Source organism: Petromyzon marinus, chromosome 61, assembly GCF_048934315.1.
Source record: "Petromyzon marinus isolate PM22_M1 ecotype Great Lakes invasive population chromosome 61, UKy_Petmar_22M1.pri1.0, whole genome shotgun sequence".
NCBI classification, from domain to species: Eukaryota; Metazoa; Chordata; class Hyperoartia; order Petromyzontiformes; family Petromyzontidae; genus Petromyzon; species Petromyzon marinus.
Genome location: NC_133727.1, coordinates 6,495,849 through 6,507,453, shown reverse-complemented (window position 1 = coordinate 6,507,453; position 11,605 = coordinate 6,495,849). Strand labels below are relative to the sequence as shown.

The window sequence follows — 11,605 nt, the reverse complement described above, 5'->3', positions numbered from 1 at the left end:
AGTCACGTCGGTATAAAATGAAATAAATCACGACGTTTCGGGCGCAGCAATACTGGTGTCCGTCATCAGGTGTGGGAAAAAGCCACTGCTCTTCATTGGACAACAACTGATGAATTTTCTAGTCCATTACAGATTTAAACGTAGCACTATTCTACAAACTACCGATCACTACTTTATGCTGAGTTCATGGAAATGTGCAGCGTATCGCTGCTTAAACAATAAGATAATTTTCCGAATTTAATGATAGTCCGTATACAGGACTGCTTTATTATAATCTGCGAAACCAGTTTTGTTTTGCGCGTTGCTTATATTATCAAGTTATCCTTTCACAAACGTCCGAAATATTTTCCTCCGCATTTAATTAACCCGCACGGCTAATAGTGCTTGTTGACACTTGTTGTCAAAGACTGAAATAAATCGAATAAAAACACGTGAACCATCGCAGTGGCTGGCTGCTGCTGCTGCTGCTGAGCGGTGACTCCTCGTGCGGTCTCTGCAGCAGGTTAATTAATTTCCTTACCCAACTATGTAAAAATGTAACACGCAAATAAAAAACAAACTATATATGTGTGTGTGCGTGTGCGCGTGTGAAAATAGCCAGGCGTTCTAACTCTTGCGGAAGACGGCGACTCGCGCGTGTCCACTCGCAGTGGCCTGCGCATTAGGGATGCGAGCCGTGTCCACTCGCTGCTGCTACTGCTGCTGCTGCTGCCTCCTCCTCTGTCATAAATCTCTGCGTGCACGCCGCAACTGCAGCTCCGTGGCGTCCCTGGCTCCTCCCACTGCCTCTGCCTCTCTCCTCCGCTTCATTCCTTCGCTCCACTCCTCCGCTTCACACTCCCAACTACCGCCTCTTCAGCCCGTCACCTCTTCACGACACCTCGTTCTTTCACTCCGCGGCCGACAGCTCCGTCGCGAAGGAGGAGGAGGAGGAGGAGACGTGCGGTGCCGTTGCTTCATCCGCTTCGCAGCAGCAGCAGCAGCAGCAGCGGCGGAATCAGCTGCATTATCATCATCAGCAGCAGCAGTAGAATCATCATCAGCAGCCGCTGCTGCTGCTGCTGCATCATCGTCATCAGCAGCAGCAGCGCTCACGCCGAAGAGGAGCCTCGCGTGTGCCCGAGCGGCGTGGAGGAGGACGAGGAGGGAGGAGGCGATCGCCTCGGTCGCTGTAGCCACCGCGCCGCTACCCGTGGAGCCATGCGGCGCCTCTCGCTGCTGCTGCCGCTATCGCTGCTCGCCCTGCAGGGACAGCTCGGTGACTGCCAGCGGTGAGTGGCGGGGCCCTCGCGTGCCAGTCGCGACTGCGGCGGGGGGGGCTCTGTGAGTGTGGGGGGGGGGGCCCTGCGAGTGTGTGGGGGGGGAGGTCACCCAGCGCTGATGGGTACCCGGACGTGAGTGTGGGGGGTACCCCTTGGGCCACCCAGGAAATCGGAGGCGTTGCTTGGTCCGAGATGAGGGCGCGAGTGACCGTGGCTGTTGTTGTTGTTGTTGATTGTTGCTGCTGCTGCCAGTCTCGTGATGCGTAGTCGTCATCTGCTGCGGTAATCCGCGCCGTGGTGGCATTTTGTGCGCTCGATATTGATTTGAAGCTTTCGTGAGTGCAGGAATCCCGTGCTCTTTGGTTTCCGTCGCTGAAGTCACGTGGGTAGAAAAATAATAGATCACGACGTTTCGATCGCAACACACGCAACCGTCATCAGGTGGGACAACTACGGTGTACGAGGTTGGGTCGCGTGGGAGGGGAGCAACTGCCGGTGTGACATCGACAGCGAGGCGCTCCGAATCTGGTCTCGACCAGGAGGCTGTTAGCAGCGAGGGGACGCACCGCCATCCACTTCGGTCCGTGCGAGGGGGGGGGGGGGATAGAGCGTTGCCCCCTCTCGCAAGGCGCGGGGTCTTTTTCCAGGTGTGCTCCGGGTTTTTTTTTTTAAATCTCCCCCAATCCCACCCCCACGTGTGTCAGTAAAATAAAATGTAAAAAAATAAATCCATTCGTTAATTGTCTGAAAACATCTTTAAATTAACACCTAACAATCTAACAACAGAGGGCCTTCCCTGCAAAAAAAACCAACCAGTCCCTGCGACTTTGGCCTGGCTCGCCTTAACAAAGGAGGAAAATTCCCATCATTGTAACAATAACAACACGATCGAGCCGTCGCTCTCACGGGAACTGCAGGCGGGGTTGCATGTCGGTAAGGACACCGTCCCGACGCTCCCACTCGCACCGTGTACAAATGGTACGCAACGAGGTCGCCCCTTGGGGTTCGATCCCGGACCCTGACCAATGCCTGTTGTCGATTTGGTATGTCGCGTGTTACCTCGCTCATCGCTGTCTCTCTGTCTCTCTCTCTCTTCCCGTGGTGGTCTTGTGGATTGTTCACCGGGTCCGTCCTGGGTTTGTCATCCTCCACATTTATAAGCAACGTTCGCGCATAGATTATTTGGCTGTCGTGTGATGATATAAGCCACTTCGAAGAGCCCAGCTGTCATCACGTATGGCCGGGTCGCCTCTGATAAAAGAGCTCGTGGCTCGGTGAGCTTCACATTTGGAAAATGAAATCGTTTAAAAAAAAAACGTCACGTAAGGTTTGTTAAATTTGTACTCGCGGGCTTTCACGAGCAATTCGTTTCCTGTTGGGTTACGATTTATACTTTTTTTGTTAGATCGTCACGTAGGTATCACCCCCCACCATCCGACAGAGGCAACTCGATTTGTAACGTCATGGGGACAGTATGCCCTCATTTAACGTGGTTTTTCACGTTTCAAAGCTGGCAAAACGTTGATAAACGTTTTTTTTTTAATGACGTGTCGCTGCGGTGGCTAAGGGATGTGAACTACCTCGCCCGTATTCTTGGTTCTTTCGGTAAAGTCACGTAGAAGGGAAACAATAAAATAACACAAGTATAAAACGATAAAATTCTCACGACGTTTCGACTGCAACACAAGCAATCATCATCAGGTGTGAAAACCACGGCAAGAACATTTTTAAAAAGTGGCGGTTTTATTTTTTTAACGTTAGCACCACGGACAGCGATTTGGCAGTTTGTTCAGATGGACGAGTCCATCTATGTTCGGAAAACAGGAGGGGGTTTTAATCTCGACCCTGCCCCATGTATACTTGGAGTTTGCATTTCTCTCCCAGTGGTCGCGTGCTTTTTTCTCTCCGGGTCCTCCGGTTTTTCCCCTCCGCATTAAAAAAAAAAAAACACGCGTCCAAGAGTATTTGGCTGCTATAAATGTCCACATTGATAGGCCACTTCCTCGAGCTATCATTTGTGGCCAGGTCGCTTCTGAACAAAAGAGCGAAAACAGCTCTCAGTGGGCCTTAACCTGGTAAAATAATAATAATAATAAAAAGATAGACATAGATGGCATCACCGGGGTCTTAGCAAGAACTCTGCGCTCGCATGAACAACAACATTCAGGTGTGTTCTCAGGAGGGTCCGCATTTGGTGTCTCCAATCACGAACGTGGCTAACCGCCGCTCCGATGCAATGGATATTTCTCTCATGCGTTTCATCGCGCACGTCGCTGGAGACGGGGCAAAGTTAGAACCTTGCACAGGCGAAGGTCTCTGGAATTGCCCCCTTACTTGAACACCCTCCGCTCGACGGGCACGTCCCAAAGCGGCTGAGGTTTCCACGGAGGGATCGCGCTGCAAGTCAAGTTCTCACCCTTGCCATTGTGAGCCATCATGGGTGATCGCTAACGACACTTGCCCCCAGCAGTCGGTTAAGGCTCTACGTGGGGGGACCTTTGTCTTCGTGTGTGACTCAAGTGTTGGGATTTATGAACGTGGAATGTTTAGATCATGTTGTGTTTCGGAGCTTTAGGGGGCTGTTGCACCCAGCGGGGAGAAAAAAATATATATTTTTTCTTTCGTCCGAATTGCATGCATGATATGTGCTGATTAAATATTGATATATACATCAAATCAATTTGCACAAAGTGGCCCATACATGTAAATGAGGTCCGTTATTATTTGGCGGTTTAAGACCGAATCACCTATGAGCGGTGTGTGCACAGGCCGTTTTGCAGTCTTGAATGCGACGTCAAGGTCAAGGGGTTATCTCGGCCAATGCCGTTGATGCCGCCGCACCTCACGATCGCTTCCTTCTCACCGAACTCCGCAGTGACTTGCAAAGTCGATGCCTGACCTCCAGGGTCCCCTTCCCTACAGTCTGATCATAATCATCATCATCTGATTGTAGTACATCCCCTTCGATGGTCGCTGACATCTGTGTGCCACTCCAAGCGTCCATCTCGGTGGCCTCAGAAATCAGAACCTTTCATTTCGACTGGAGGAATCCGATGCGCTATGAAGCTTCACGGGTTTCTCCTTTGCCAGTGCCAAAATATGATGATGGGTTTTTCCACCTTTTTTTTTGGCAACAAAACAGCTGTGGTTAAGATGTTAAAACACCAAACTGAAACCTTTTTTTTACAAGGAATCGCGTCTGCATTAACCACAATGCTTGTGGTCAGAATGCGAACAAAAACAAACCATACTCTCATGATATATGCATTGTCTTTGAAACTGATTGGTACGCACCAGAGACAGCTTTCTTTTGAGCCTCGTCTCAGGCGGTGTTAGACCAGAATGACGCCAGAAGGCGATGAAGCTCTTTATTTCCCACAGATGTCCCGTCGGGGGTGAGTCAGCGAGTTGCAACACGCACACCAGTGAAAGGGAGAAACGCACTCGGGAGTGGGGGGGGGGATGTAGAGAAACAGAGACGTTGAGTCCCAACCGGTGTTGAGGATCGTAATAGCAGTGTCTGCCTTCCTCCATCCTGCACGCTTCCCTCATCCATTGCAACCTCATCCTGTTCCCAATTACATCTGCAACAACATTGTTATCCGACGTTCGTGCGTGTGGTTTTCTATCTTCCTCTGTCTCTCTCTCTCTCTTTCTCTCCCGGGTTCCGTATGTATTTAAAATACTGACTGGCGTACGTGAAGTACTCTCGGACCTCTCTAGATCCTTACTTTGTGGCAGTGTGGCGCTGTCTGGCACCAAGCCCTATCGACGAGCAGCTGCTATTAAGCTGCTTGATGACAGAGTGCCACTTGACCGACCATGGCTGGAGTAACAGGTGAGGAGGTAAAGTCTTGATTTGAAGCTTTCGTGACTGCAGGAATCCATACTCTTTGGTTCTTTCGGTAGAGTCACGTGGGTAGAACAATAATAGATCACGACGTTTTTGATCGCAACACGAGCAATCGTCATCAGGTGGGACAACCACAGCAAGAAAACACTGCTGAAGTAGGCGAGAGATCTGCCGGGTGATTGATGACGATTCATAATAAAGGTTTTTGGGTTAGATCGCGTTTATTTATAAATGTGTCGTAACCCTCCACCACCCGACACGGCCAATCAGCAAAAAAAGTGTCACGTTGACAAAAGACAAATAATTCACTACTTCAGCCCACCGGTGTGTTGAAGAGTTAATCCACATTTACAGTTTGAGTACTGTGACGTTTCGCTGGTAAATACTTCCAGCATCATCGGGCAATTCGCCAGAATGGTAAAGCCCTCGCTTGCTCCCGGTTTTATATAGAGCAGCAGGGTGACGTCATCACTTAACTCATCAGGTGCAGTGATTAGAGGCGGAGGGGGGGTAATGTAATTATATAATCGATTAGTAATCAGTCATTGGTTATGATTAGTAATGAGTTGTAGATTAGTAATTCTTTAAATCAAAATGTAATGTGTATTATTTAATAATACGCTTCCAGGCCGCACTAAGCCGGTAGCTGTCAGAGCGATTAAAGTTATTCTTGTTCCTCTCAATTTCAATGGATTCTCTAATTAGTCTTTGATGACGATGTTGGTGATGTTGGTTTATAGCTTCGCGTTGATGGTGATGATGTGTGACAGTGATTTATGATGATGGTATGGTATGGATGATGATGATAATGCTGAAGATCATTGATGATTACTAAATGTGATGCTGATGGTGATGGCAGAAATGATGACGGTGGTAATGATGATTATGATGGTGACGCATTGTGGTTGTAATATTAATGTTAGCGGGGACGCTGATGATGATGATGGTGGATGGTGATTCTGGTTCTGGATGATAATGACAGCGATAGAGAATGATTGGTGATATGGTGACAGTGATGATGATGATGGTGATGATGATGGTGGTGGGGAAGATGATCGCGATTGATGACGTTGGTGCTGGAGGTTATTGATGACAATTTGCGGATAAACTTGACGTGATTTGATGACGATAATTTGCTGTGATGGGGATGGCGGTGATGGTGGTGGCGGTGGCTGCGCATGATGATGACTGTTGGTGATTGACAGCACTGGCCATGAACTTGGTTGACGGGAATACATTGTGATGATTATGATCCATAGTAAACGTTTTTGGGTTAGATCGCGCTATTTATAAATGTGTCGTAACCCTCCACCACCCGACACGGCCAATCAGCAAAAAAAAATGCGTCACGTTGACAAAAGACAAAATAGTTCACTGCTTTAGCCCACCGGTGTGTTGAAGAGTGAATCCACATTAACAGTTTTTTGAGTACGACGTTTCGCTGGTAATTACATCCAGCATCATCGGGCAATTCGCCGGAATGATGATGATGTCGGCATAGAGGTCGATGGCGAGAGACAGCGAAGCAACAGGTGTGGAAAGAGAGACACAAAATAAGACAGCGTGAATCGGAGAGAGACGGAACACGGGTGAGAGATACAGAGACGCACGGAGAGACGAAGGGAAAGACAATAACGGAGAACGGGAACAATTCTGACGAGTGTACGGACATTGGGCCCGTTCTTAAATCGGTGCGAATCTCATCCAGCATTGCCAGAATGCGATTCTGAAAAGCCCTCGTCAGCCAAAAAAGGAAATGAATGTTCACGCTTCGTCAATGATTCCGGTTTCAGCGTGCACCTCCTTAACTCACTGCCTCCCGGGCGACGAGAGAGTGCGCGAAGCCTTTTGGGTTTATTCTTGGCGCTGAGCTCTCAACTCGTCCATCTCGGCTGTCTCGGCTATTATCCGCTCCCCCCCCCCCCCCCACACACACATTTGTATGTATGTATGTATGCATGTGCGGTTGAACTTCTTCCGCAACGTACGTTAGCCAACCGCGCTGATCGGAGGTGCGGGAGAAAGGACAGGAAAACAAGACTCAACAACAACAAGCCCTAAAGGAATGAGCTTTCATTCTAGATTTAAAAGGTGCATACCTCCCGGTGGCTACCTAATTTTGGGACGTTAGTACCCCGAGAAGGCGCCTGTTTGAATCCGGGCTCGAGATATCCATCGTTTACCTGCGCCTGCGACTTTCAAACAAGCAAAGTTTATCTTTCTAAAATCAGCTGATGCCTTCCCGAGGGTCACGTGGCTTCCGGTGTAGCCACGCCCACTCGGAGCCCCTCCTCCCCCCCCCCCCCCCCAAATTCCGCCCGCTGCGAAAACAGACGCTGCACAAACAACCCTCCCTCTCCGTCTCTCTTTCCCCCTCCTCGTCGTTGTCTTCAAGAAATGTTACGTAGCGCCTCATCCCGAGGCGCTTTACACGGAACCAACAACGGTACTACCTGCGGATGTAACGGTGGAGATGCGGCGGATGAAACAGATGAGAGGTTTGCAATGGGCAAGTCTGTGACGATGTGTGGATTCGATGAAAGTGGAATTCATGGCAGTAAATGATGGTGAATGGAATTGAATGAATGTGGAATGAGTGAAAGCCATGCACTGAGACGATGAAGAGGGAAACATCACGGTGGCGAATTTTGATTTAAAGCTTTCGTGACCGCAGGGATTCATATTCTTGGTTCTTTCGGTAAAGTCACCACGTAGAAGGGAAACAATCAAATAATAAAAATATGAAACAATAAAATTCTCACGACGTTTCGACTGCAACACACGCAATCATCATCAGGTGATCATCATCAGGTGATGATTGCTTGTGTTACAGTCGAAACGTCGTGATAATTTTATTGTTTTATATTTTTATTATTTTATTGTTTCCCTTCTACGCGGTGACTTTACCGAAAGAACCAAGAATATAACGGTGGTGGTTACGAGGCCGAATTTAAGCGGTGGTGGTGGGGTGAGCCGGGGTACAATAAGTGCGTTTTGAGTTGCGGAGCAGGAACTAATAAGCCCTTCCAGCATCCCCGATATCATGGCCCGGTCATTCCCTCTCGACCATCGCACCCATTCGTTCTGCCCGCTCCTCATCTTGGGCCGTGCCCTCCTCCCTCCTTGCCCGTCGTTGGAGGCTTCCGTCCTGACATCCCCTTCCTTTTCCCCGTTGCTTTCTCCCTTTCCATTAATGGACGTCGTTGACTCTGCTCTCCTTGCCGTGGCGTGGCGTGGCGTGGGACGCATGTAACGGGGTTTAACGCCTTGTTGTAGAAGCGAATGAATCGCTGCGTAAGCAATTGTGAACGATGCGGAGCGGAGCGGGGGGTGGGGGGTAGGATTATCCGACGCAAAGTACGTGAGTGGATATCGCGCGGTTCAGAGCTGAATGGGAAGGAATGGACATGGTCGTTGACATATTTCAGAGAGGGACACGGCTCATAGAGCGAGAGAGAGAGTGAGAGAGACGCCTTATATAAGCCCCCCCCTTGTTCGCTCGCCATGGGAGGCGTGCCATTATATTGAACAGCGTTGCGAGACGCGGGTGCATTTTGGACGCATCATGGATCCAAAATGTTGTTGTTTTCATTGAGGAGCGGAGAAATACAGATACGTACGTGCGTATGCTGAACTTCTTTTGCGCCGTACGTAGCCACTCGTGATAATTTGAGGGCCTGCGAGGCACGTGGAGAGTTCTCGCCTGCTCAACGGCCACACGTTAGGACGGATCATTTGCATTCAATACGTGCGTGGGTGGATGAAGTGTTATTATTCTGACAAATAGGACACCGATAATGTATGTATTGCCGTGATTAACCACTTGAGCTACAACTATCAACTGCTGAACTAGTTCCAGAAAAAGAGGTTTTTGGGTTAGATCGCGTAAATATATAAATGTGTCGTGAAACCCGCCACCACCCGACACAGCCAATTAGTAAAGGTTTGTCCCGTAAACAGAACGTGCCAATTCGTTACTCGTACAGCACACCGGTGTGTTGGAGAATAAACCCACAACAACATTTACAAACCCACAACATTTGTGGGTTTTTACTCTCCAACACACCGATGTGATGAACTCGTAACGGATTGGCACGTTTTGTTTGAGTGACAACACTTACCAATTGGCCGTGTGGGGTCGTGGTGGATTAAACGACACATTTATAATCACGTGATCTAACCCAAAAACCTCTTACGGATAATTTTGGTCACGAATGCCGACTACTACGTGTTCAACTGATGACATAGGATTGGTAGTTTTTGTTACGTAGACTTTACGATTGATAATTGTCGGTATGATAAAAAAAGAAGTAAAATTATAACCTTCCACCACCCGCTTTACATGATTTTCCATCGAAACCGGTTAGGTTCAAAAACGAAAAAAATATTGCGACCGTGTGGCTATTGTTGCATTGATTAACCGAATTAACGAAACGTTGCATGCTATAACGTGTGTCATCTGCGTAAATGTTATGAAAATACATTTCACACCGGTCAAAAGCCAAACGCTTCGCGTGGCAACATACAAAGTCGCCGGTGTGGAGGCGTGCCAACTCTGGTGAGGTGGTGTTGGGTGGGAATTAACGAAATCACTGCTCATAATAATATTATTATTTCTAAATGCGTCGTAACCCTCCACCGCCCGACACTGCAAAACAGTAAAAAAATGTGTCATGTTGACAAAAGGCTAAATGGTTCACTACTTTAGCCCACCGGTGTGTTGAAGAATTAATCATCATCATTTACAATTTTGAGTACGACGTTTCGCTGGTAATTACATCCAGCACCATTCTGGCACATTTCCCGATGATGCTGGATGTAATTCCCAGCGAAACGTCGTACTCAAAATTGTAAATGATGTTGTTGATTCGCTCTTCAACACACCGGTGGGCTAAAGTAGTGAACTATTTAGCCTTTTGTCAACGTGACACTTTTTTTTTACTGTTTTGCAGTGTCGGGTGGTGGAGGGTTACGACGCATTTACAAATAACGCGATCTAACCCAAAAACCTTCATTATGAATAATATTGGTCGCGAAAGCATGCTACGTGTGAAATCACTGCTGTCATCATCATTATTATCATCGTCGTCGTCGTAAACGCTCCAGTAGTATTGTGCAACTGTGGTCATCTAGAACAGCACCGTGACGACACATAATGACGCAATGCCCCGTCCACAAATACGAAGGAGACATCACAGCAGCGGTGCGCTGCTTTGCTGCTCCTGCTGATGCGGTGGTTTGACTTGACCACCTGAATGTGAATTTGTAGTTGTTGTTGTTGTTGTCTCTGCAATCTACATCAGTAGGCGTTCGGAAGAAGAAGAAGAAGTAGAAGAAGAAGATCGTCGTCATCATTGTCATCATCATTGTCATCGTCGTTATCATTGTCATTGTCGTTATCATCATCATCATCGTCGTCGTTATCATCATCGTCATTATCGTTGTCATGGTCATCATCGTCATTATCGTCATCTTCATCATCGTCATCGTGGTCATCGTCATCATTACCGTCATCATCATCATCGTCATGGTGGACATCGTCATCATCGTCATGGTGGCCGTCATCGTCATCGTGGTCATCGTCATCATTGTCGTCATTAACGTCATCAACGTCATCATCGTCGTCATGGTGGTCATCATCATCGTCATCGTGGTCATCGTCATCATTGTCGTCATCATTGTCGTCATCATCGTCATCAACGTCATCAACGTCATCAGCGTCATCGCCATTGTCTCTTCTCCGTCGCCACGCGCGGTGACCGCGTCACACTGGGTGGGCGTTGCGTCGAGTTTCCCGCGCTGTGGATTGGAGGCCGGAATGCACGGCAGGCGCCATTTCACAATCACTGCTGCCCGATTAATCGACTACTAATCCACGAATTGTATTTGTGATTCTTAAGCGAGTCTTTGCGTTAATAGACGAATCGTGCGAACGCGACGAACCGTATGGATTATCCGCTAACTGTATAGATCATCTGAATATGCTTTGTGGTGATATTGTTATCAGTAAGGGAGGCTCTCTCTGTTGCTGTTCTTAAATTAGGATGATTTTTTTGTTGTTGTTGTTACGAGATAACATTCACCGTGATGTTTTCATAATTTGCTTTTACTGCTTTTAAGTATTTTTTTATTTCTCGAGTGTTTTCGCTTCTTACAGGGTTTTATACTCGCCCGGTGCAATTAGTTAAAATCCATGATTAGTTCATTATTATATTTAATTACATTTGGATGTTCATGCAAAGAGCTTTGAGGCCCGAACCCTTTTGTAAAACGTGCCTCGCACAAACGCGAATGCAGGTTGTTTGATTAGCGTCAAGGCCGTAATTATAATAAATATTGGGGGGGGGGGGACACACATCCCCCCCAATATTCAAATATGCTCAAAATGTCCCCCCCCCCCCAATATATTGCTATAAAATAGATGTATGTTTATATGATTGTGGTTATGGTTGTCCCTAATCTCTGCCATGACATACAATGAAACAAAAAA

The 11,605-nt window shown here is 47.8% G+C and overlaps 1 protein-coding gene across 1 annotated transcript in view; it reads left to right on the top strand.

The window, feature by feature from the left end:
* Positions 1–202: 202 nt before the first annotated feature.
* The window catches only part of LOC116955670 (glycine receptor subunit alpha-2-like), a 224,304-nt gene continuing 212,901 nt past the window's right edge, over positions 203–11,605 (top strand). Inside the window, exon 1 of the mRNA XM_032976897.2 lies at positions 203–1,271. Within this exon, the coding sequence (XP_032832788.2) occupies positions 1,201–1,271 (71 nt within the window). The 5' untranslated portion in view covers positions 203–1,200. The remainder of the gene's footprint in view (positions 1,272–11,605) is intronic.